Raw genomic sequence first — 27,892 nt, forward strand, 5'->3', positions numbered from 1 at the left:
CACTTAGATCACATTTTTTTTCCAGATCCGTCAATAGAACAAACACTACCAGTGATAGATATTCAGTTCTAGATGAGATATTAGTTACTTCCAAATTCATCAACATATCATCAATTGATTGTAATGTTTACATGTATATTGTATGTCGAACAAGGTTTATTTGACCTTGATCTCATTTTCATTTGCATGGAATATGGTTGAAATAATTTGGAACCAGTATGTATATATGTTTCTCAACATGTTTTAGGCTAACGTGAAGGTACCCAAATTGTGGCATCTATTTTGACAGTTTTTTCAACAATGTTTTTTAATCTAGACAAACTGAAATTCTATTCTGTGTTTATTTTGAAGCCACATCGTTCTTTATTATATACTGGGTACACAAATTTGATTATTAATCCCTATTGAGTCTATCTGAGACTACTATATATGTGTTATAGTAGTCTCAGAGTCTATAGAAAAATGGGTTGGAATCGATCTCCAAAACTTGAGACTACTATAACACTAACTACTGTGTTATAGTAGTCTCAGCCGGCAAACTATCCATGATTCCGTAATGAGGAGTACCCAATTGCATCCATGGTTAAATTCACATCATTAAAAATCAATTAACAGATGTTTTGTTTTTATCTTTCAAATATTTAGAACAGTTTAACATTAGTACATGCTCACTATTCTTTTTTTTATGGATGCTTCTAACATATTTTTTTGTTCGAGGCCGGCATTTTTAAAAGATGGCGTTTTCGTACATTTTTCAGTGAAAGCTTCATCTGTTGCTAAAAACTGTGTACATGATTTAGTGCATATTTGAATATATTCGCCAATTTTGCAAGACGTGTATAATAATCAAAATACATTGTTTCAAGTTAGTTTCAACAGAGACATATATACATATGTGTATATATGTCTCTGGTTTCAAGGAAAACTTTTACGAATTACTCAAACAGGCACTGAGAATTTTATTTCCTATATACCTTTTTATAACAAAAATCATTTAAATGTTCTAATTATTCATCCACGTGAACATAAAGTATTAAGTTTTTATATTCAGTCTTATTTCAACGGAAACTTTAAAATTCGGTTTTTACAGATTGTTTACGGAAATGTGATCCGTATTTGGACAGTTTTAATAATTTTAAATTGGAGATAACTCTAGGTAAACATGGCTGGAAACCAACGAGACACGTCAACTATTTGTGTTTTTGATGTTGATGGGACTCTGACTGCAGCCAGACAGGTTAATTTATAAGAAATATTATCATTCATTTCTTTCAAGTCGGTTCCTCTTTTATTATCACAATCATTAAGTAATCCGACAGTGTAAAACTTATCTCTTTTATGTTGTTGCGTCAGCCGGCAAGCCGGATCACGGATGTTTGGACTGCTTGAATAATTATGGTGATATGTATTGACCAAATTCATCCATAACATACATATAACTAAACATTAATAGTGAAACAAAATAATTTATGTTTTCATAACTTTAGATATGCAGTGGTAGTGCTATTAGTGGGCTCGGGCACCAGGTGCCGATTTGACTAGAATACACCTTATCGCTAATCCCGGCTGAACCAACTGCTTGAACTTTTGACGCATACAACAATCACTTTTAAATTGTGGCATCAGATATTTGTTTTATGACGTCAAAATTTTAAGGGAACCTGTGTGATATCTACTAGATAATCTAGTAATGGCGGACAAATAACAATAAGGTGTATAATTTTTCGTGGACACAGGCTCACCACAGGGTAGAGTACATTTTGAAAATTTACTTTGGTTTAAATTCTGTCCGTCCTCTATTTTTTAAAAGAGTAAATATTATAGAATGTACATGTACATGTATCTCACTATTTTGGTCTATATCTCCCAGTTTGTCCCAGCTGCGGAACCGTAACTCTTATGGTCCTTTTTTATTTATTTTTTATTTTGCTGTCTATGGTCCGCAAATAGTCAAAAAATAACATAAGGACCTATGAGCTACGGTTCCGCAGCTAAGTTTGTCCATGTTGCTTGCTGTGATAGCACAACTAGATGTTGTAAGATTGATTTTGATGAAACTTTACAGTACACGAGGATATCATCTCGCTATAACATTATAAAGTAACTACATGTATAAATCTGTCTATAGAAATAAAGATTATAAAGTTTGTCAAACAGGGGCATTTATTTCTTAGATGTCTCAGAGGCCTTATTTCTCCTGAATCAGGGGTCCAATTGGTCCAAGATTGTTCTAGATTCTGATGGCCTTTTGGAACATGCTGGGGCTTTTGGGCCTCAACTTACAGTATATGTTAAGATAGATGGATAAGGAATTATTAAGGGTATATAATAAATCTGCTGGACAATAAATCTTTTGTGTTTTGAGACAAAAACTTACAGCTAAAAGTCTGGGAAGAGCTTTTCCATTTTTTCTATCATTGTACATGTATGTGGTATAAATGTAGGCTTTGATGTCTAATGGCCCACAGCAGCTTTCCAAAAGGTGGTCAGACTTAAGAAGTCAGGAACCTTTAATTCCATGGGTGCCATGTTTTGCTGTTTAACATTTTTGTTTTTAGTTCATTTTTGTCGAGCCTTTGACTTAAGTCGAAAAAGCGAGACTAAGCGATCCTACATTCCGTCTTTGTCAGCTTTGTCGGCAGCCACAAATATTCACTCTGTGGTTAAAGTTTTTAAAATTTAAATCACTTTCTTAAACTATACTGGATTTCTACCAAGCTTGAAAAGAAGCTTGTTTATGATCAAAAGATAGTATCCAAAAGTAAATTTTTTAAAAATATTTTTTTCCCCATATGGTCCGAGTACACAGTTATTTCGTAGTGCATTTCTTTTAGACAATAAATGTAAATAAAAAAAATCCCACCTGCGCTTTCTCAATAATATTTTTACAGTGTGTTGTACTACTTTTGGGACAAATTATATCAAAATTATAGAAAACTTCATCAGCTCTAACTCAAAATATGGACAATTTTGTGTTAAGGGGGTCTTGAAATCTTTTGACAGCTTCCGAAGTGCTAATTTTTGACCTTTTTCAGCTGGACCTAATCACTACTTTACCTAAATATTTATGACCCAAATTTTTTTACAGTGTCATTTCACCCCTCAACTTGCTATATGAGGCATAAAACATGGAGAATTAAATTTGGAAGGGGTATAACAAAAATTGGCAAGTAACACACTGTCCACACTAAGGACTATATTCGTGGACAACGAAAATTAAAGGACGATAACTGTGTACTCGGACCATATTTTACTTATAAATGGAATAAGTTTTTCTGTGGGTAAACATTACATTCACTCTGTTGTTAAAGTTTTAAAATTTTTAATAACTTTTTTAAACTATCCTGGGTTTGTACCAAACTTAGACAGAAGCTTGTTAATGATCATAAGAGAGTAGCCAGAAGTAAATTTTGTAAAAAAATAAATCCATTTTTCTGTATTTTACTTTTAAATGGATTTAGTTTTTCTGTGGGGAAACATTACATTCACACTGTGGTTAAAGTTTTTAAAGCTTAATAACTTTCTTAAACTATCCTGGGTGTGTACCAAACTTGGACAGAAGCTTGTTTATGATGATAAGATAGTATCCAGAAATAATAATTTAGAAAAAAATTAAATCCATTTTTTCCGTATTATACTTTTAAATAGACTTAGATATTCTTCCAGTTAACATTGACATACAGTCTCAAGGATTTGTATAGAAATCCTTGACAGTCTGCAGTTAACATGAATTTTTAAAAGCTTAACATGTAGTTAATTTTTCTGTCAAAAAGTGTGCTGTTTCAAGCAAATGTCAAAAAGCGTGCTGTTTCAAGCAAATGTCAAAAAGTGTGCTGTTTCAAGCAAATGTCAAAAAGTGTGCTGTTTTTAGCAAATGTCAAAAAGTGTGCTGTTTCAATCAAATGTCAAAAAGTGTGCTGTTTCAAGCAAATGTCAAAAAGTGTGCTGTTTCAAACAAATTTCAAAAAGTGTGCTGTTTCAAGCAAATGCCAAAAGTGTGCTGTTTCAAAAAAATGTCAAAAAGTGTGCTGTTTCAAGCAAATGTCAAAAAGTGTGCTGTTTGAAGCAAATGTCTAAAAGTGTACTGTTTCAAGCAAATGCCAAAAAGTGTGCTGTTTCAAACAAATGCCAAAAAGTGTGCTGTTTCAAGCGAATGCCAAAAAGTGTGCTGTTTCAAAAAAAATGTCAAAAAGTGTGCTGTTTCAAGCAAATGCCAAAAAGTGTGCTGTTTCAAAAAAATGTCAAAAAGTGTGCTATTTCAAACAAATGTCAAAAGGTGTGCTGTTTCAAGCAAATGTCAAATAGTGTGATGTTTCATTGGCAAATGCCAAAAAAAGTGCTGTTTCAAGCAAATACCAAAATGTGTGCAATTTTATACTGATCAGCTGATTTGAAAAATGTTCAGGTTTGATCATCCCAAAAATCTTCCTTATATTTAAAAGACCTCAAATGAAATACATTGAGCGAATACGATATGACACAAATACATGTATCAATCTGGACTAGTTATTAATTAACATGGTACAACCCAAAGTCACCAAAAAAAAATGTGTTTTTGGTTAGAAATTTTATTGAAAAAAAGGTTCAATCTGTTTTCATATTTAGTGAAGCCATATAGTTTTCTCAATATTGAAAGCTTTTGGAATTAATTTTTAAATTCATTTTTCAAATGATTTTTCTTGTTGATTTATTTTTTACTTTTACTCTTGAAACTATTGTACATGTACAATGCACAGAAGAATTCATGTAATGTGATTTGTTGTCATATTTGGATCTGGCTGTTTTTGACATTTAATTGAATAATCATCATTTGTTTTGTACAAATGTTTTTAATTACATTGTGTATTTATGTATCTGTGTCAATAGATGTTCTCATTTTATGATGTTTTACTTTCAGGAAATATGTCCAGAAATGCAGGAATTTTTGTTAAAGTTAAAACAGAAAGTACCAGTTGCCTTAGTAGGAGGTTCAGATCTTGTGAAAATAGCAGAACAGATGGGTGCTACTCCTGATAAACATGGTAAAGTCAAACAGTCAAGGGTCTAACTTAAAAAGTTATCAGGGGAAAATAACATGCATGTTGTTATTACAGACACTTTCATGAGTTGTCTTCTCTTTTTACCTGAATCTGTAATAACTTATGTTGGTTATCAGTGAAATATATCAAAAATGTTTTATCTTTAATGGGCACTTGGGAATTCTTAAAAACTTTTGCGCAGTAGCTTAATAATTTACCCTGATAACTAATTTTCTAATTCCATTAATACAATTACGATTAACCATGGTAAATCAATGAGACAAGGCTTTTAAGGGCAAACTAAGCTGTAATAACAAGGCTTATGTTATTACAAGCATGTAATTTACTATAAAACATTCTGCAAAAAACTCCACCCCAAAGTTATTGAAATATACAAAAAAAATATATATATATTTTCATTATAAACTTTAGAAAAACGAGGTGTGGCATATAAATCATTTTTGGTATGACATCACTGAACTAGTACAAATTTTTGTTACAGGGCCAGCTGAAGCATGCCTTGGGGTGCTGGATTGTCTTGCTTTGTTTAAGGTGGTACCTAACACTACAGGGAGATAACTCTGTAATATCAGCAGAACGTTTTAATGACGTTGCGATGTGAAGGCAATATAGAGCTTCTAAATGATCAAAATTGGTGTTTTTATATTTTTGTTTAAGGCTCAAAGTAAATACTTTGTCAAAACTTTATGAAAATTAAACCAGCCAAATTAATTTCAGTGAAAGTGTTGGGTACCACCTTAAGACCCATTTGTGGTCTTTGGCTGTTTTCTGTTCTTTAGTCTGGTTGTTGTCTCTTTGATACATTCCTCATTTTCATTCTACATTTCATGTTTTAAAGTAACAGATCAAAGATGTTTGACATTTTGTATTACCTATTAATGTATAGATTTTTCAAGAAAAAAAAGGTGACAATTCTCTTTTCCAAACAAGTTTTAAAAAATGGAGACACATTATTTTAAAGGGCTTGTACAGTGTGGATCTAATAATCAAATTTGTGTTGATGTCCTTGAATGTCTTCATCTACAATATTAATATGTATATTATAAATATTAAATTTTGATTATTTTTTTCCAGTTTCACAGAACTTTGACTATTTATTTGCTGAAAATGGTCTGGTAGCCTATCATAATGGTAAACAAGTAGGACAAGAGGTAATAATATTCATCGTTTGGATAACTTATTTTAAGGCAGAGTATGATTATGTGTTTCATATTTTTATTAAATTTGGCACCTTTTTAAAGCTCATCTGTATGTAAAAAACTATATATGTGTAGCTTTTATATTTCTATACATATAGTGATTAAAAAACAATGAAACAGATCTATAAGTGTATAAATGCACATGAAAATTGCCAGAAGATGTATTTTCACCTCAAATTTACAATTCGACGAAATTTGTACATTTTACTTTCAAGATATATATATATGAAGATTATAAGGGAACCAAGGCTTTTTGTTTTCCCCCTTAATTTTTTAAGTTTAAGCAATAAATGAAAACAAAATTTGAAAAAAAAATAAAACTTACTAGCATAACATTTTGCTTAATTTTTCCTTTCAACATTTTTATTGAATTTCATTCTTTATATTCATATGATAATAAAACATTATTTAATTAAATTGTTGTTAGCCATTATCATTATATTGATGAATCATGTCAATTCTAAGATTGATTGGAAACATCTTAACATTGCATTCTATAAAATTTGAGAGGGAAATTGATATAATTTAACAAATTCATGTTGAACTACTCAACAAAATAAGATTGTAATTAAGAAATAATTCATGAGGGCTTGAATATTTCGTGATTTTACCATGGGTTGTCCCTTTATGACAAATATAATGAAATATATATCAAAGCGCTCTAGATGGAGGCATTATTTGCCGCTCATGTAAATAAACGCCCTATTAAATTGATGTTAAAGAAAGGGAACAAACTGAATAAGTGACATGCTTAACCTATTTTAAAAAAAATATTTTGATAGGTTTGGATGAATCTAAATGACAATTTTACTTATATGTCTTATAAGTATAAAAAAAATGGCTTATATAACACAATTTAGCAATGTTTGTTTACGTTTCCTTGTAAGTGATGATTTTCGGTTTCACAAGCTTGTATTTTCCTGTAAAATGTTGATATTCTGATGTCATCGTTCTATGACACTGGGTAGCTCATTCATAAAAAGCATATGAAGTGGGAGTACGACCGGAACAGCCCAAGCAATATATTCAAATTTTAACACAGGTGTGTACTGATAGTGTTTGAAGTAGGTCATGTTAGAATTCGTTATAATTTTGTATTTTCAGAATATACTTAAATGTAAAGGAGAAGAATGTTTACAGAAAGTGATCAATTTTGCTCTGAAATATATGTCAGAATTAACATTACCAGCCAAAAGGTTTGTTCTACAAAGTTTGTTAAAGGTTTAGTTAATTTAAGATAAAACATGATCAATTGCATGATCTATAAATGCTTATACATGTATAAGATACAATGAACCTACATGGAGAAATCCTACAAACAAATATTCTTTGATTTGTTCAATATTGATAACACAAATTAGAAACTATATAAGAAACTCTAGCTAAATGAACTTGGTAAATACAATACAGGCAGGTTGAGTTAATAAAACAATCACCTAGGTTGGCAATATTTCACAAGGAATTATATAGTATATGAAGCTCTTTTCTGGATTAACCTTTATCAGGAAAAATCCAATTGAAGAAGAGAAATGTATAAATACAATGTATGTAGAAGCTTTATGACCAAAATAAAACTAAAAGTCATATTCATCTATGGTAAACTTTGCCTTAAGAAGTTGGAAACCTGCTATAGCAGTCTATAGATACTGAGTTTAACTTTAGATATGTTGGAGTGCTTAGAAATATATAGTAATTCAAATTGCAGACAAGATATGGATATAAAATGCACCCAGATTGTATCTGTCTAAAAGTCTGTTGAGATCCATACAGTTTCTATACAGCATTTAATTGAAATTTGATATTTGGTCAAGAAAATAAACTTATATGTAAATTCTTGTTTTGATATCTTTTAGGGGAACATTTGTTGAATTTCGATCAAGCATGTTAAATATATGTCCTGTTGGTAGAAGTTGTTCACAGAAAGAAAGAGAAGAATTTGTAGCTTATGACCAGGTTTGTTTTACCCTGCTTTGTTCCTAATTATTTTTACAGTCTCGTCAACCAGATTACAGTCACTGCTTTATCAGCAGTACTAAAAATCTGTTAAAAGAATAACACACACACAGTAGAGTTCCCAAGATTTTGATAAATGTATGAATTTTAAAGAATGCACTGTATACATAAAGAAAATGGCAATATGTCAATAATATGCAGAAAAATGCTTATGAAAATGTAAGATACATGTATACCATTTCGAATACTACTGATGGTATTAGCCAGTTAAAAATAATTGTGTATTTTAAACTGTATTTTGTCATTTCATTTATGTATTTCAACCAACTCTTTTTCCACAAAACGAGTTTAAAATGAATGTTTTATTATATTCCAGGAGCATAATATAAGAAAAAAGTTTGTAGAAAGTTTATATGCTAATTTCCCTGATGCTGGCCTGAAGTTTGCTATAGGAGGACAGATCAGTATTGATGTATTCCCTGTCGGCTGGGATAAAACATTCTGTTTACAGTTTATAGAAAAAGGAGGATATAAAACTATACATTTCTTTGGTGATAAAACTGATCCTGTAAGTAAATAGAAACAAGCCATTTTGATTATCCATGCCAGTTTATTTCTTATTTTAACTGTTTGATAAATTGTATATTGCTTTTGTTATTTAATGAAAGAGAGGCAACAATACCAAAGGGATATTTAAACTCATAAGTAAAAAATAAACTGACAATGTCATCAAAAAAAAGAAAAAAAGTCTAAAAAGACAAACAACAGTATACAAAAAACAACATAGAAAATTGAAGACTGTGCAGATTCCCAACACAAAAAACACTAGGTGGTCTCAAGTGATCTGGAAGGGGAAGTAACTTTGATCTCTGGATCAGGATGAATTTTATGCACTGTCACAAATATCTTTATAGGTTTCACAACCTGTGAGAATATTTTATTGCTTGATATCCACTGGAGTTGTTTAACTTCAATATATTCATAATCATTCTTCAGTCTTGTGCCAGTGTATTATTACTATTTGAATTATATAAAGAGATATTAAGCAATATCCAATTTTACCCAATTGTTAAACCTAGTTCTTTTAGTATAAACATTCTCATTTTGTTTTTAGATTGACAGACAATAAAAAAAAAATCTTGGATGAATTTTTTATAAGACTTCTTTTATTAAAAATATATATGATAATGGATTATTTATTGATATTTTATCTTATTTTTCAGGGTGGAAATGACCATGAAATATATGCAGATGAAAGAACAATAGGTCATAAGGTCACATCACCTGAAGATACAATGAAACAGTTGAAAGAATTATTTTTTAAAGATTAGAATATTTTTTTGTATACAAACTTGATATTGGGACAATCTATGGCTTACACTTTACAGAATGCATTTAATTTTTAAGATGTGTTCAGTATTAGACATTATTATATAGTTGTGAAATCCACTGCTTCTTCTGTGAATTCATTTATGTTCATGGATTGTAGAAAAACTGTATTTTCGGGGATCAACGATTTTGTAGTTTGACCAAAGCTTTTCATACAAGCCCAGAGAAAATTTATACTTCAATGAAATAAAAAATATTCATGAAAATGCATGAAAATTGATAACCCATGAATAATAATAAATCCAAAGTCAGTGGCAGTATCAACTGTTTTCTTGGTTGTTTTCCTAGTTGAAATAAAAGAAAATAGTTCATAGTCAAAATGCTTGTTTTCAAAATAAAAAATAATAATTTTTAGAATTAAAACGACAACTTTTTGGTTGGATATTCTATGTACCAAGTACTCATTTTTTTCTGTCATATAATTTATACTTTAAATGTTTTGAACACCAAATGTATTCAAGAAATCATGTTTTGAACTTTTACTTAAATTTGCTTTATCTGTCTTTTTACATGCAGTTACTATCACAGCTTCAATTCCATGCATTCCAACAGTTGTACTGAACCATGTTTTATTTTACTAGCATATACCCTTATCTTGAAAATACAGAGTTGTCTCCCTTAGAAAATTGATCTGGTATCTAATGAAATCTGGATAAATGGCACAAGACCAAAATTTGCAGTAAAAAATACAGTAAAAGAACAGATATTTTAGACAATCTTTCATCATGGTATATACTTGCTATTATTATGCTATATACTAGAATTATTATTAAAAATTAATATTACTATTCAACTAACACATGCAATTTTTGAAGTTGGTATTAATGAAGTTTTGTCATGAAGAGCTAAAAGTCTTGTGTTTTGGATGCTGGTATCACAAAGAGTGCAGACATATCTATTTTCCTTGGTTTAATGTTTATGAAACATGCATTCCGGTTGAATTTTTTTCATTCTCTGTTTTGAAAAACCTTCAATTGAAATGATTTTATTTTGAATTTCAAAGACACCACACTTAAATTTACTTAAGGTATAACCTTTTGATCATATGGTATGGTACTGGAATTAGTCTGAACTCAGAAATGCAATAATATTTTCTATAGATTGCAAATTGGAATAACTTGGGCGTAATGAATTCTTACATGAATTTAGTAATTTATTGCACTTTTATATAATAAGTTGTTTTTGTGGTATACATTTTTTATTCAATTTGTTGGGATCGATATTTATATTAAAATATATTTTTTAAATTGTTTTTTTATTGTTTATTTCACAAACAGTTGTATTTTGTACTTACCTTCATCAGGAATCCTCAAACATAAACATGAAATCCAGGGACAGATGAATAAGCCGCAACATTAGGAGCTATATAGCCAGGTGAACGGATGACCCTCTTCCCAACTAATTTCACCCCCACATTATGTGTGCCTGTCCCAAGACAGGAGCCAATAATTCAGTGGTTGTCGTACATATATTTTTTTTCATTTTTTGTCCCCTACTGATAAAGTCAAAGGGACTTTAGGTTTGCACTCTGTTCGTCGGTTGGTCCATCCTTAGTCCTGCAAATCAGTTTTCCAATCATTTTTTTTCTTCCTGCTTGAAGATATTAATTTGATATTTGGTGTATTGTTTTATCATGACAAGTTATAGATCAAGTTCAGAATTGTAGCTTATGACCATGTTAATTTTACCCTCATTGTTTCTAATTTAATTATGTGTTCTTATCAACCAGATAACACTAACTGGTTCATCAGCATTGCCAAACATCTGTTAAAAGCATAACACATTCCAGTACCCAAGGATATGATTCTTAAGATTTTGTTCAGTTATGGTCCTTGGACAGATAATTCACTCACTCAAATATACACAATGCCTGTTACCACAAAACTCGGATCAAGTACAAAGGACTAGGTACGGTAAGGGCCCATTTTGGCCTCAAATTTCAGATCCATCTGACGAAAGAGTTTGGATACTTTTTAACACTTAAGTGTCTTACTTCAGTCGATTCAAATAATTTGTGTGAAAGATTCGAACTGATTTAGTCATTTCAGACACACATATTCAAGCTTAAATATGGCAAATCTATCAAATATGCCATAATATGTCAATTTTCAAATAGCTTTTGTCAAAAATGAAAGTGGCTGCATCCATGTTCAAAATACAACTAACATCTATTTATTAAGAATGAACACGAATGCGTCCACTTCCATTAACCCTTTCCTCCATGGATTTATTTTCTCACATACTTGATTCGCATAGGATTTTTTCAATAAAAAAAATCATTAAGTTTAAAGTATTAATGCATTGTGAAAACAAATATTTCATCAATGAAATTCAAGTCAGATATTCTTGTGAATGTCCTTTTCATATTGGATACAATTTTTTAAGTCTGATGCAGACATTTTGTATTCAAAGCATTTCAACTGAGGTACTACACAGGCGTCAAAAAGCATCATTATGGAGGAGAGGGTTAAAGACGAAAATCGTCTAAATTTAACCCAAATGCTAAAATTGTGAAGATTTCAATAATTAAGCATGACTTAATGATGCTGGTACCCAATATGTGTGCATTGTATTGTCAAAAAGAGCCCATATTTATGAAGCAGAAGTATTCTCCTTTCCAATAAATAGCTTAAAGTTTACATTATAACAATTTTCTAAAACTGATATATTTTGGGGCCAAAAACTGGTCTTACTGAACCTACTCCATTGGATAGTGTCAATTTTACTTTTCTTGAGTTATGTCCCTTTATAACATTGTATGTAAGCAGGAGCATCATATGTGTCCCATTCTCCATTTATTGTTGTATTCTTTTGTCTCCCATTTTCCTTTTTGTTAAACTTTCGTTTGTATGAGTCTGGCTGTTAGTATGCTAGCCTCATAAACAAGGTTATGTTGTTATGCGTTTACTTTTCTACATTGGTTAGAGGTATAGGGGGAGGGTTGAGATCTCACAAACATGTTTAACCCCGCCGCATTTTTGCACCTGTCCCAAGTTGGGAGCCTCTGGCCTTGTATTATTTTAATTTAAGTTTCTTGTGTACAATTTGGAAATTAGTATGGCTTTCATTATCACTAAATTATCAGGAGCCTGTAATTCAGTGGTTGTTGTTTGTTTATGTGTTACATATTTGTTTTTCGTTCATTTTTTTACATAAATAAATTTTCTCCTTTGAATTGTTTTACATTGTCTTATCGGGGCCTTTAATAGCTGACTATTCGGTATGGGCTTTGCTCATTGTTGAAGGCCGTACAGTGATCTATAGTTGTTAATGTTATTGTAATTTTGGTCTTTTGTGGATAGTTTTCTCATTGGCAATCATATCACATCTTTTTTTTTATAGTATATATTTGTTTAGGGGCCAGCTGAAGGACACCTCCAGGTGTGGGAATTTCTTGCTACATTGAAGACCTGTTGGTGACCTCCTGCTGTTGTTTTTTCTATGGTCAGGTTGTTGTCTCTTTGACACATTCCCCATTTCCATTCTCAATTTTATTGATGGTTCTATTGCCGTCTTGGTCAAATTAACACTACCGGGTATATTATATTTTTACAATGCACAAAAATAAATGAAAAAGCAATAGTATAAAGAAGAAAGACCAAGCTTATGTGTCAGGGTTGTCAGAGGCGGATATAGGGTGGAAGTCAGGGTTTTCAGACCACTTCTATATTCTCTTGTGTTGTGAGGTAGCACATTCAAAATCCAGCTTAACATTATGTCATGGAACAAAGAAGAGTGCATTCCTATTCAATTATAAAAAATAAAGAGATGTGGTATGATTGCGGCATGCCAATGACACAAATATCCACCAAAATCTAAATGATGTGGATGTTAGCAACTATAGGTAACTATGGCCTTCAACACTGAGCACACATCTCTTAACTCTAGGATGAGGAGCCAATGGATCATTAAAACTGATCTAAAGATAAAAATAAAAAGATGTGGTATGATTGATTATGAGACTACTCTCCATCAGAGACCAAATGACAAAAGGTAAACATCTATAGGCTACTGTATAATTGGGCCTTCAACAATAGAAGATTTTAAATGTGATTTTTTGCAGGGCTTTAATTCTAACCTGTAACTGAGCATTAGTTCATAATGTAACACTTTATTATTCAATAATTCAATAAAAAAATCTATTCACTTTATTGTAACAAAAGTCAAAATTCTAACAACTTTTTATAAATGTAATACATGAAGTCAGAACACAGAACATAATAGTAAGAACTAAATTTCTTAAAAACATTATTTGATTTGGGCCATCCCTCCTCAGATATAAGTGATGGCTATGCTAACAGAAATCAGTACAATTTTAAAGGGGCATTAGCTGCAAAATTCATGTTCACCCATTTTGACTAAAATTTCTTATGTTTGATTTATAACATACTAAAACGTATATTCAAATTACCTATGTTCAAAAGAAACAATAAATGATACATAGACTCAATATAATGTATCAGCATTTTGTGCTATTTAAACTTGAATCCATCTAATTATTCATGGAGATGATCTTTAAAGATTGCCCAGGGTAGTATAATAAGATATAAATAAACAGGAAGCACATGCTATTGGATAAAGATGATTTTTCTTGGTCTGTTTGATTTCAATTTATAGATTAAAAATGCATGTATATTCATTTAGACTTTTGACAAAATCACAATGATTTTTTTAGGCTGGATCAGTGAATGAAATGGCTATTCCTGATACGGGTGAATTATTGACTTGCAAACCAATAATAAATGAGCATTGTTTTAAGCAAATTTTCACAAAATTGAACCAAACTAATTGCTGAAACAGCAAATATCATTTTTGTATTTCCCTTTTAAAAATTTTTGAAGCAATAAAATTTTTGCTAATGCCCCTCTAACAATAAGAATTTATAAAACTATGTAATAATGTAGAAAATTCCATAAATATTGCACATTATAAGATCTGAGGAAATGTAAACATTGTTGCTCCAAAATTTAGAAATATTTTTATAAATTATCAGGCTTAAATGCCCGACTAGAATAGAAAAAAAACACTGGTCTTATACATATACCTTTATTTCCCTCCCAAAAACAATGACATCAGAACAAGTCTGAACCAGGTGCTCTGCAGGGCGCAGCTTTATAAGATCCCAGTGGTCGAACCCTGAACAGTTGGGGCAAGTTTGGTCACAATATTCAAGCTTGATACTATCTGAATTTGGATTGTGATCAAATTTTTTACATAATATGGGTTTTTGTCACAAAATCAATGTGGTCAAAGATCTAACAAATCTATTGCACAAAACTGTGCAATTGAAGATTTCTTCCTAAAACTTTCCAAAATTTGAAATTTTGAAGAAAAAAAAGGAATCCCTTAAAAAAATGCTTAACAAAAATCACCCTCTTCCCAACTTTTTGAAACCCCCCTTGGAGTAATAACCCTTCACCTCAATCCCATGCTTTCTTTTGTAGTATTGAACCTTGTAGTACAATTTCAGAGAGATCCATACACATAAAAACACAAGTTATTGTCATGATTGTTTGGAAACTAGAAACTTGCTTCTTTTTGGCCCTTTTTAGGCCCCTAATTCCTACATATTTTGGTCAATTAACCCAAAACTTAATCCCAGCCTTCCCTTTGTTATACGGTATGTTGTGGTCCAATTTCAGAGAGATCCATACAATTACACTTAAGTTATTGTCTGGAAACTAGAGAAATTTGGCCCCTTTTTGGCTCTTAATTCCTTGACTTTGGCCCCATAACCCCAAAATGAATTCAAACCTTCTACTTATGGTTTTAAACATTGCAGTAATTGAAGTTTCAAAGCAATTGAAATACTTGTACACAAATTATTGTCCTGAAACAAGAAAAATGCTTGTTTTGGGCCCCTAATTCCTAAACAGTTACATTAAGCTTCACACCAAGATAATGGATTATTTTAATGTTTAACTTAATAATAAACAATATGTACTATAAACATGTAATGATAGCTATTGTGATTGGTTCATAATCATTTGGGGTAAGTTAAGGGGGCTCCAGGGTATAAATCAATTTTTTTCTTATATAGGATTTTGCTATATCTTTTTATAAATAAACTTTATCATATACTTAAAAGAAAAATGAAATAAAAAAATGGGGTCACCGTTCATTTAAGCTCACAATCTGCCTCTGGAAGAAGCATACATTTTTGTTAATGTGCTTTTTTTCTGTTGAACTAATAGGAGAAATAGAGGTAATATCGAAATAAAAAAAAAAACCTAATATAAGAAATCCCTTAAATTTTACAATTATTTAGTTTATGTACAGCTTATTTGAAAACAATAATAAAAAACATAGGTCACCGATGAGTTATAAAAGATATTTCAAATTTAATGCCAAAAAATGGCATTTGTGCACCAAAGGGAGATAATTTGGAGGTTTTTCAATGATATAAACATTTTTAAAGTCATCTGGGATCAAACCGAACTGATTTTTTGGGTTGATTTTTGAACCATATTATAAAGTTATACCTAATAGTGTAATAAATAAAATTTGTAATGAAAAAATAAAGGTTTAATTTTTTGCTGAAATTTTTGTACCCACGAGCCACCTATTGTAATATTAGATTGATAGATAATGAGGAGAATTTTAAAAAGCATATATTGGAATGAAACAAAACAACATATGACAGACAATCTAAAAGAAATTATACTGAAACCGTGATTTTAATAAAATGATATGCAAATAAACTGTCCAACATGAAAGACTATATTTTAAAAAGATTATGATCTGATATTATCACATATCAACAAAATTAAATAAAATGTTGTGTAAAATAATATTCTACAGAGTAAAACAAAACAAAATCTGTTTAAACATATACACTGGAATGCATACCACATGATTGGGTTTTTAACTCGACTACAAAATTAATCTTTGAAGAAGAAAAGTGGACATATTCTTTTGGCATTATACAAAAGAGTAATACAAAAAGTATGATTATGCTCACATAAAATAGTGATGGACAGACAGACAAATTGACAACTAGCTATAGAGAGGGTTCACATATTTTAAGTGGAGCCCAGATCAGGGCATAAAACGTAATCTGAACCACTTCAATGAGATGTACCAGTCTGGTAGTAAATTACTCTAAAGTTGAAATATCTTCGTTTTTAAGTACTGAGTTTTAATATCTTTAAAAGATGGGTTGAATAATATAAATTGGAATATCTATTTGTCTCCCTTTAATCATCCTATTTGTCTCCCTTTAATCCTCATCTGCTTGTTCAGTTTTAGGATGTAATAGAGATCTTTCATCAGCAGATAATGTTCCATTTACTCTATGTAAATCCTCTCTCGAGATCTTAAGTGCTGGATTTATTTGTCCACGACTTTCTATTGTTGGTGTAATGGCAGTTAATTCTGAAGGTCCTTTATTGGCTAATGATAATGTTTCTTCTGGAGTATTTACAATACACATAAATACATCAAAGCGACGATGTATCATTCCACTCTCAAATAAATATTTAAGAGGATATGATACTGCTATAATAGACACAAACGACATGATCATACTTAAAGTTTTGAAGGGAAATAACTGCATTTTTTCCGCTTCATCGTACCAAGGGTATTTTATTATTGGAGAAATATTCATACTTTCTTCACCTCCAGCGATACGGAAAAATAATCCTAGGATAAATCCAGCAAGTGATCCATAGGTGTTAGTTCCTTTCAGATATACCACTGATACTAACTGTGGAAACAATATAACATAGACTAAGTCTGAACACAGAAACCATAGGTCGTAGATAGAATCTACCTCGATTGCCATAGCCGTGGCCAAAGCACCAACACCAAATATTCCAAATCTCATTACCCATATTATCTCTCTCTCTGATGCCTAAAAAAGAAGAAGATTCAGTGAAATAAGAAATTGATAAAGAGCTACATATTAAAGGCAAGTATATCTCATTTATGTTAAGCCATTGTAAACACACAACAAATGTTAAATTTTCTTTTTCTATAGCTAGTTCATTTGAGTTGAAAACTACTCTTCTCTAATTTTTGTGCTATTTTCACATTTCCTGACCGGTGTGAGAAAAATAGTTCTCCTCACTAGTGTAAAATCTGTTCTCTGCAAATGATTAGTCGAAACTTGATTTTGATGTCTAAATGTTTTGTTTTGTTTTGAAATTTCCTATTGTGACGCCATGAAAAAAGGCGGCAATGCCTGATGACATCGCATATAAAGAACACAAGTTTCTGAAAATTTTTGAAAAAGAAGGATAAAAATCTTAAGAGACAGATTTTCACACTATAACTCGTGTATTACGATATTCCTCCACTCTCGACATTAGTTATTCAAAGAGCTCCAATAATAAAATTTAACTGTCTTGAGTGGAAAATATAGTAATACACATGTTGAAGTGAAGGAATCTATATTTAAAATATTGCTTATATCAGTAAATATTAAAAGAACAGAGTTAAATGTCACCTGAATTACACATAATTTATCTGTCCAAGGAGAATAACAATTTTTTTGCTCTTTAATTATTTTTATAAATATCTTAGAGGCATGAATGCTTTTAGAGCATAGGCAATGAGACTTCTGATACGATTCATATTTCCAAGGGGCATAACTCTTAAATTTTATCTGCACTGATTTTGAAAATGGCAAAATCTGGCAAAAATTGTACACTTAAGAGTCTTTATGATGATGAAAGATTTTAACAGCCTTGACTGCCTATACTACCCTGGCACGGTCAGTACAATGCAATGTTCCATATAACTGATATTTTCAAGGGCATAACTCTTCTAAAAATAATTGATTCACACTAATTGTTTAGCATGTCAGAGTCATTGCTGACATAAACCATTAATATTGCTAAAAAAGACTAGATGGATAAACAACCAATTTGTCTATGTTGTCTGCAACATGCCACACAGGGGATTCTAAAAACCTTGTGAAATACATTTTTTTGAGAGAGAAAAAAACCTACGATTAATTTCAACACATCAAAATTCATTTGATAAAAAAATTCATCATTCATTTTCAAATGCCAGTACAGAAATTTAATAAAACAACAATTGGAAATGTTTGTTTTACTGGTTATTTATCATTTTTCTCTTCTCAAATGACTTTTACCATCTATTAGGACAAAGGTGTACTTAAAGATAATTGTGATCATCTCAAAGAGCTTGATTTTCCCCCTCTGAGCGGGTATGGTTAAAGTGAGAAAAGTATTGTAGTTGAGATAACAAATGATAATCTGTATTGCTATTTTACCTATGACGGTTGAAGATGTTTTTATTTCATTGACAACAGCCACATGCTCCCTTAAAATTAGTTTCTAGCGATGACTTTTCATATCACACTACTGTGCTGAGAAAGGAAATTATCAATCAGTAAGATCAAAGGAAAGTTTCGTAAAATAGTGAATTTAATATCTTACCTTTTGTCTGAACACACACTTGTAAATGTTCCTGGCAAACATGGCACTAGCAGACAGAATGGAAGAATCAGCAGAGGACATAACTGCAGCAGACACAGCTCCCAAACCAAAGAATGATACCCACACTGGACACAGGTATTGCAATACTAATGGTAGAATTAACTTAACCTCATCGTCCTTAAACACTGGACTGTGTCCTTCAACCTGTACATAATCTGTCATATTCCAGTCTAAAATGTAAACATAACAGAGGTCAATTAAAACTTTAACAATGTCAAGGGATTTTTTTTCTTCAACAGGCACAATTTTATTAACAAGTAAAATTTGACAAAACCAATAATTGCTCTTTGAAAAGGAAGCCCCTTGATCAAAAGATGCAATGATCAATTATCATCTGCATTATAGTCTTTATAGCAATGTTTTTGTTAATTAGCACCAAGTTAAAACCATAGTACGGTAATAAAAACTCATGCAAAAACCAACATTTCACATTTTTTCGGTGATTCCACACTGGAATTGTAATTGCAGCAACAACAATAATTGAATATTACTTGTTTTTACTGTAGACATTCATGGTGCTAAGATATGTTATTTCTCCATTACTTCCCAAGTAACTGAAAGTCTTTTAATCACTAACAAACAAACAAACATACTAAATTTTTATCTATACTAAATTTTTGTTTTCCTGTTTTTGAACAGTTTTTTAGGCTTTTTTAAAACAAGCTCAGCAATTTCCAATAAACATGAGAAATCACCTGTATTTGTTGCTATAGCACCAATCAATACTGCTGGTAACGCCATGACGATACATCCTACAGCAGCAACAAAGGATAGAATCTGGGCATTGGCAGCAGTCTTTGCTGATAAAACTCTCTGGAAATATACCTGTTAAAACACAGATAAATCATGTTATATGCAAAAGTTAAATAAAGGAAATTATCATAAATCTTTACATTTATCAATATAGACCATAAAAAATAAGGTTAGGGTCAGATGAATTCTGACGGACAGATATGCAAACCCTGAATGATGAAGAACAGAAATAAAGGTGCTGTTCCTTAGCTTTTATGCTCTGCATGTCCTGGTTTTGTGTCAAAGATGGATACCCCACATCATTTCTTTTTCTCTATATGAAATAGGCTAAATATAATGTACTAATTACTTAAAACTGTCTGTTTCATGAGTTGAAAAGGAATATAAAATTAAAATGAGGTCATGGTTAGATGAAGCGTGTCAGAAGGAAATGTACATGTAACATTACAATCATTCTTCAGATCAAATGTAATAACTCAGAAAATAGATTAATCATGTAAAAAACAACATTGACCAATGAACTGAAAGACTATAAGGTAAAGTTCAGATAAAAACTATCAGGAAACTATTTCCATACAAATAAAAATGCTTATTATATCTGATTAAATCATCTAAAGTTTCTTTTGATTATTCAAATGTGAGATGAGTCTCACCTCAAAGCAACGAGTTTTGCAAAAACATACAGACTTCAAATATTTTATTCAAACCATTTTCTTTAACATAGGGCTCAACATGCTTTTCTATAATATTTTCTGTAACTGTAAGGTCACTGAATATAGAAGATTTGCTCTAACAAATATTTCGACCAATCTGGTAAATTATAAGTTTAACTCTTTCCTCCATAATGACACCTTTTGACGCTACTCCATAATGACGCCTATTGACGCTTGTGTAGTACCTCAGTTGAAACGCTTTGACCTCGAAATGTCTACATCAGACTTAACAAAATATGTATCCAATATTTGATGAAATAATCATTTTTCCAATGCATTGATACTTTAAACCTGATGATTTTTTTTAATGAAAAAATCCTATGCGAATCAAGTGTGCAAAAAAAAATGTCCATGGAAGAAAGGGTTAATACATCAATCTACATTATAAGTTACTATACCTGCCAAGGTATACCACCAAATATCAACAACAAATAACTGTCTATATAGCTGCCAGTGTACTTTGGATCCAAGTCTTTCACCCACTTTGTTGTTGCATTAAAACCAATGTTAGTGGTAGCTTCGTTTGCCATAGCAAATGGAATTGTTAACCACTGAAAAAAAACCAAAAAAACTTTAACCATGTTCATTATAAACAGAAAAGTTTTTTCTTTGGTACATTTAGTGAGCGCCTCGGATTGGACCCGGAAATGGTTGGCAACAACCGTACCGGTGTGCTGAAAAGACGTATTGGTAATAAAACTATAAGGTGATATGTTTACATATAGAGAGGACATTTTCTTTCTTTCTATGTATTGATTTATCATAAATTATGACTTACAGCTTGACCTTTAACAAAAAATAAAAATATGTGGCTTAATTAGACAGAAACACCAAAGTACTTACAGATCTAAAACTCATCAATAAACAGCCACAAAGCAACATAATTTCAAATAAGGCTTGGAGCAAATTTGAGCATAATGAGACCTTGACCTTTGACTAAGTATCAATAGATGACTTTCACCCCAAAGGATATAAACATAAGTTCAAAAGATATTGTCCAGACATAAAGCCTTTCCAAAATTTCAAAAGCAAAAATTATTTATAGATACTTTGACCTTGCCCATTGACCTACTGAGATTATTTTCCATTAGCTGTTATCAAATGTGGTTTTATATAGACATATACTCAAAAGATATCAACTGAAAACCAAAGTGTTCCTTCAAAAATCATTTTATCAATGGCTATGACTCTTACATTTGACTAAGTGGCATCAATCAAACTCAATAGTGTTGTTTTTCATCCCATGAGGTGTTATTAAAAGATGTAGTTAATGGTGACAATATTGTATTTGACTCAATAGATTTAGTCTAGAAACTTAATTGGTGATGTCTGGACAGCTTTCATTGTGGATTCATTTATTTTCGTAGTAACCAATTTTCATGGATTGAGGAAAACATACATATTTGTGGATATTAAATTTCATGGTTTTGGCAATGTCTGCAAACATACCTTTAGAACATTTTTAATTTGTTGAATATTGAAATGTGTGGTTCTTCACCCACAAAAATTATAATCCAAGGCATATTAGTGAATTCAGTGTTATAATCCAAGTTTGCTAACTTATAACTTATCCGAGGTGTTATGCATGTGCTCATTGTACAGTCCTTTAAATATAATATACTTACAAGTCCAATAAATATACAGAAAAGTTGGACTACATCTGTATAGGCCACAGAGTAAAGGCCTCCAAACAATGTATAAAATATAGCTATACATGATGAGATCACAATGGAGGATTTGGTGTCCAGATCTATGATCACAGATAATGTGGCTCCTAAAAAAACAAAACAAATTAAAGTATACATTTCAGGGCCTTTTATAATAGTGGACTGTACAGTATGGGCTTTGCTCATTGTTGGAGGTCATACAGTGACCAATAGCTGTTAATTTCTGTGTCATTTTGTCTAGCTTGGAGAGTTGTCTAATTGGCAATCATACCACATCTTCTTCTTATATATTTATTAATTTTTCAAAATGTTCTTATTCATAAACTGAAAATGCTAATTGAAATTAAATATACTTTAAATAGTGATAAAGAAGTCTCTAGAATGGAAAAGGACAAATCATTTTAAAGAGTTTCACCTTATGAGTTGATAAATCTCATTTTGTGTAATTTACCAAAAACAGGCTATTATTTGAACTTGGAATTATTTTTAATTATGGAATTTGCCTAATTTCTTGTGCTGGAAATTTTAAATAAATTCCACACTTGTTTTGTATAATAATATGTTCTGTGCTGCGCACAACACTTTCTATTACAAAGAAGAAGGCACATTTTCAATAGACTGTACTGTGCCGCGCACAACACTATCTATACAAAATTCACTGACTGGAAAGGGTTATGCACCGCTCAAAACATTATAATGCAGAATAAACATGGAATTTATCAACAATTTTAAACACAAGAAATTATGCAAATTCCATAATCAAATATAATTCCAAGTTCAAATAATAGCCTGTTCAAAGCTTTTCTTTTCAATTTTGACAGCCTATATTTGGGAATATTCAGAATATAATTTTTCAGTTAATTCTTCTCAAGTCTAAACATTAAGTCTTGAGATGAACCTTACAAAAATTCAAACTTTTAAATTGAAAATTACCCTTGTCTTTACTACTTTTAAAACTAAGGGAAATTTTTTGAAAGATTATGCATTAAGTTTTTGCATGGCTGATACAACACATGGTTTATATAACAACTGCCTTTTGAAAAGAAAACCTTCAAAATAAATTCCCCCCATTAAGTACAGAAAATTACATTGACATCTATTAGAAATATAAACAATCATAAAAACTCAATCTGTTGAAGGCTAAGTAAAGCAGCTGGCAAAGTGTATAACACAATGGCTATACCAACCTAATGCTCCTAATATAGCAGCAGACCAGAAGACCTCTCCTAACAATGCTGGCAGGTACAATAATCCTCCCATCCTCTCACCATACTTTTGTTGGAATGGATCTAACATGGTTACATATCCTTCATTTCTCATTTTTTTGGCAAAGAATAAACCACCTGTTAGAAAGTTGTTGAAAAGAACAATCGGATCATTGATATAGAATAGTTTTAAAAGGTAGTTCAACAAGAACCTGTGATGAAGATTTTTCTTCAAATTAAATATCATACAAAAGAAAAGTTGTTTTCAATATTTTTTAAACTGGTAGATCTTATTACAAATATTGGTTTTAATGTACATTATTTATGAGTAATAATTAACAATACCACAACCAAGAATTAAACTCAAAGGCAACGAAAAAAGGTTGAAGCACAAATTAAGTGATAACTCTCACACTGTGATATCACAATCAATGAAAAGAGGATTTGGTTGTGGTTATGACATTATGGAACATATTCATGGTCATCTGTCACACACATACTGTGGATTCTTTTATATTTGTATGTACAAACTTGCGTGGTTTGAGGTAAACTTGCAATTTCTTTGATATTTGCTAATCAGATTTCATGGTTTTGCCAAAGTCTGCTTATATTTTCAAATATAGAAAATTTGTATTTTGTTGAACTTTTGAATTTGTGGTTTACTTGTGCCCACGAAATCCACAAACTGTATACCTAACGAATAATAATGAATCCACAGTAGTCAATAAAAGTAAAAAAACTTGTTACAGCATAACCCTTATAAACTTACCAAATACAAGACTGAGAGCATATCCAAATGGTGCTTGACACCAGACAAATCCACTCTGATAAATTACTTCCGCTGTGCCATTTATAAATCCTCCTCCCACCCATGTTGCTAAAAATTAAATAAAATAATACTTATATGATCATTGATTTTCATCTCAAACACTTGTTTGATGAGACTGTCATTAAAGTGAGAGGGTAAGTGCTAAAGAACCAGGTTTAATCCACCATTTTCTACATTTGAAAATGCCTGTACCAAGTCAGGAATATGACAGTTCTTGTCCATTAATTTTTGATGCGTTTTGTTATTTGATTTTGCCATGTGATTATGGATTTTCCGAATTGATTTCCTCTAAGTTAAGTATTTTTGTGATTTTACTTTTTGTTAAAGAAAATACACAAAAAAGTGCCAATATTGATACCAAAATTTATGATATAGACATGACAACTTTCTTTTTTCTTTCCTTGATGATGTTTCATCCTTTTCTTCTTATTCCTTTATGAAGTGATACTAGCTCATTGGTTGTCTGGATTGATGTTACTGGTTTCAATTAACCAACTATTTTGAGGGGGATAGGACCTTTATCGGGCCTCGGGGATCGGGTGTTTTTAAGCTCAGGATTTCGGGATTGACCCTTTCGGGATCCGGGATTTTTTCTCTCTCTAATTTTGGGACCTCTGGATTTTGGGTTTTTAAGCCTGGGATTTCAGGATTTCGTCTTTTTAAGCCCAGGATTTAGAGATTAGGACCCTCCTACCCTCCCTCTATTTTCATTTCACCTCAAAATTTATATGTTTCAGTAGGACACTAGACTCACTTGCACTATCACATTTCAATGTTTAGTGGACCAAATAATCTAGGTCAAATTCCTAATTTAGCATCTATTTTGAACTATCGTGTATCAAGTTTTCATTGATCATGCGGCCTCAATTTCATGGTCCAATACCTAAGCAGAAAAGTTTGACCTTTAACAGGAAGGATTACGAAATGAGGCACAAACCAGTAAAACACATCTTGGGAAGGTTTTTATTTCTCATAACTTATTGAAATTATAATAAGCAGCTGCACCAAGACTCATGATATGCCACTTTTATAAGTATTGACATTGTTGCCAGAATAAAATGTCAGTTCTTAATTATTGTTGTAAACAAAATACAGATTTTCAATTGACTAGAACATTCTATATCAGATTTCAAGAACCATGCATTGTTAGAATCCACAAACTAACAACTTTTCTGCATTTCAAGAAAAGGGATATCGACCTTAAATGACATGAATTGAAATCTTAAATATCTCTACACGTATTACAGATCTATATTTCTAACATTATGCCACATTAAAGGGAAATAATCCAGTAAAGTGTCAGTTTTCTTTTAGATTGCATGAAAGACTATAAGATACTCTATTTATTCTTTGCCATTTTTTCCACAATCAATGTTAAAAAGTATCATTTACTGTTGTATAACACTTAACATGTGACAGACAGATTTAGTGATGTCTTAATGGGCCTGTCAATACACTTCTGGACCATTAAATACTACAGAGTACATTAACCAAAGTACCAACATGATAGTTTGAACAATAAATAACCCACTTAGGCGTTTAAGGTCAAAATTGTGCTTTGAATGAAAAATTTAAAGACTCAGGCAAGATATTTAACACCCTATGCATTAAAATGTTATATCACTTAGTTCATTTTCCTGTTAGTCCTCTGACAACTGTTTAAGTTTAAAATTCTATGAAATCTTATAACACTTTAATAAACAGTGTCATACTGCAAACCAACTTATTTTCACGAGTATAAAAATAATGTGGAATATAAATTGTCGAGAAAATGTATAACTTGGATCTTTCTTTATTTTAAAAACTACATCAAGTTAATCAGAAAATCACGAAATCTAATAGCCTACGAGTGGTTTAAAAAGAATAAAACACGAAATAAAGTATCTGCAAAAATAAGTTGGGTTACAGGATATGCTGAATTATTTGAAAAGGTAATGGAAACATATGACGATCTTCTTATACTGCATTACTCACTATGAATATTTCCACAACTTCTTGGCAAGGTTCCTGGGGACAGGTCTGTAAATGTGTTATACATTATGCGACTATATGACAGGTTCCTTGAGACAGGCAATTGAATGTGTGATAGGTTCCTTTGGACAATAAAGTGATGAATCACTTGAGTTATACAAGGCTTTAAAAACTATGACTATTACCGGTAAAGAAGGAATTTTTGAATGTGGCAACCCAACATTGTGGCAAAGGGAAATAACACTCACAAAAACTATGTCAACGAAAACCAATCTATAGTAAGATCAGTAAAGAAAACCCATGTAACTCAATAATACCAGTGTTTACAGTAAAAGCCCACAGTGAATAGAATGCTCTAAAGATATAGCTATAGACTATACAGTAAATTGATATAGAATAAGAATAAGAATTTTATTAGTTTGAAATCCAAACAATAGGATTGTTACTAAAATACACAACAAAAAAACAAACAAACAGGCATATTAAAATTACAAAACGATAGTCAATAAACAGTTACACTACAAACATGTAGCATTGAAAGAAAAACAAAAACATAGATCAATAGTATTAATTATAATACTATTTTTGACAGCATGCCTCCTCTTTAAAGTTATGTATTAAAATATTATGCTTATGTATCAAAAAATATGTTATAATATACATTACACAGTTCATATATTGACATTATAATTGTTTCTCTCATTATACATTTCACTTATGTAGTTAACAATGATAAGTAAAATATCACATTCTTCGCAGGAAAATATAAAATCAAATTTATTTTCTTCACTCATGGAATTAAAACAGGGGACAATATTAGAAATTTCATTAAACATTTTGATCCTAGTTTTATTAATTTCTGAACATGTAATGATGAGATGAAATTCATCTTTAAATTGATAAGATTTACATATCTAACTTGTCAATATCAATCTCCACTGTACACAGAATGGTATCAAATAAAATCTCATTTTATTACAGACCTAATCTAATAAGATTCCCAGCTGACTTCACAAGTTACTTGATTAGCCAATTTTGAACATGGTATAAACATCTGCAATCCTCAGCTAACAGTTTATATGTCTGACACCAATTCATTGCTGTCTCAGGGTTAAAGAGTCTGTACAATTTTTCAATTACTATATTACCCAGGACAATTGGAAAATTGTCAAAGGCTCAACTACGTTAGTGGGAAAATGTATTCTACATAATGTTTACAACTTAACTGGAGTTCAGAAAAAATATTTCTTCTCCTTAAACATAAGAAATGTTTCAACCACAAATTAGCTACAACAGTCTTAACAATGACTTTCAAATGAAATCAATGAAATATTTTTTTTGGGATTATTTTCCTTGAACAATTCTGTAGCCTAAACAGAAGTAAACTATAATTTATGCTACACTTTTGATGCTTATATTAGAATAAAATTACATCCAGAAATAGCCTCAACTTGCTCAAATTATGTATATATATAATTTCAAACTCGGCTTATCTTACCTCAAAGATAGGAGAAAGTGTGATACTTTTTGGGGTATTTATGGTAAAGATCAGCAAAACTATTTAAAAAAAGTGAAGATAATAATTTGGTCCAATTTTGATCCATTTTGTGTAGATGATTCTGGTTTCATCAATTTCATCTTGGTCCTTTAATTTTAATTTTAAAGTTATGACCTTCAAAATGGCTATTGAAAGCCAAAAGGACTAAATGT

The 27,892-nt window shown here is 31.0% G+C and overlaps 2 protein-coding genes across 4 annotated transcripts in view; one reads left to right on the top strand and one right to left on the bottom strand.

Moving 5' to 3' along the window:
- Nucleotides 1–1,141: 1,141 nt before the first annotated feature.
- On the top strand, nt 1,142–10,827 carry LOC134724825 (uncharacterized). 2 transcript variants are annotated; one of them, XM_063588106.1, is made up of 7 exons: nt 1,142–1,237; nt 4,898–5,021; nt 6,114–6,190; nt 7,343–7,434; nt 8,092–8,191; nt 8,568–8,759; nt 9,415–10,827. In XM_063588106.1, exons 1-7 carry the CDS (start codon nt 1,163–1,165, stop codon nt 9,520–9,522), a joined length of 768 nt encoding a protein of 255 aa, XP_063444176.1. In that variant the 5' UTR covers nt 1,142–1,162; the 3' UTR covers nt 9,523–10,827. The 2 variants fall into 2 exon arrangements, with proteins under 2 accessions (XP_063444176.1, XP_063444177.1); XM_063588107.1 differs by lacking the exon at nt 1,142–1,237 and adding an exon at nt 1,352–1,398.
- Nucleotides 10,828–16,482: 5,655 nt separating this feature from the next.
- The window catches only part of LOC134724831 (high-affinity choline transporter 1-like), a 33,078-nt gene continuing 21,668 nt past the window's right edge, over nt 16,483–27,892 (bottom strand). For both annotated transcript variants that reach the window (XM_063588114.1, XM_063588115.1), the window contains 7 exons: nt 24,152–24,259; nt 23,365–23,520; nt 22,136–22,284; nt 20,909–21,061; nt 19,740–19,869; nt 18,985–19,214; nt 16,483–17,432 (listed from right to left, as the gene is read on the bottom strand). In XM_063588114.1, the coding sequence (XP_063444184.1) occupies nt 16,800–17,432; nt 18,985–19,214; nt 19,740–19,869; nt 20,909–21,061; nt 22,136–22,284; nt 23,365–23,520; nt 24,152–24,259 (1,559 nt within the window). In that variant the 3' untranslated portion in view covers nt 16,483–16,799. The remainder of the gene's footprint in view (nt 17,433–18,984; nt 19,215–19,739; nt 19,870–20,908; nt 21,062–22,135; nt 22,285–23,364; nt 23,521–24,151; nt 24,260–27,892) is intronic.

The sequence above is a fragment of the Mytilus trossulus genome, chromosome 7 (assembly GCF_036588685.1).
Source record: "Mytilus trossulus isolate FHL-02 chromosome 7, PNRI_Mtr1.1.1.hap1, whole genome shotgun sequence".
NCBI classification, from domain to species: domain Eukaryota; kingdom Metazoa; phylum Mollusca; class Bivalvia; order Mytilida; family Mytilidae; genus Mytilus; species Mytilus trossulus.

Bases quoted from the DNA above. Each gene is read 5' to 3' on its own strand.
- LOC134724825 (XM_063588106.1), top strand. From the start codon at position 1,163: ATGGCTGGAAACCAACGAGACACGTCAACTATTTGTGTTTTTGATGTT. The intron at 1,238-4,897 runs GTTAATTTATAA...TTTTACTTTCAG, and splicing joins CTCTGACTGCAGCCAGACAG to GAAATATGTCCAGAAATGCA. The intron at 8,760-9,414 runs GTAAGTAAATAG...CTTATTTTTCAG, and splicing joins TTGGTGATAAAACTGATCCT to GGTGGAAATGACCATGAAAT.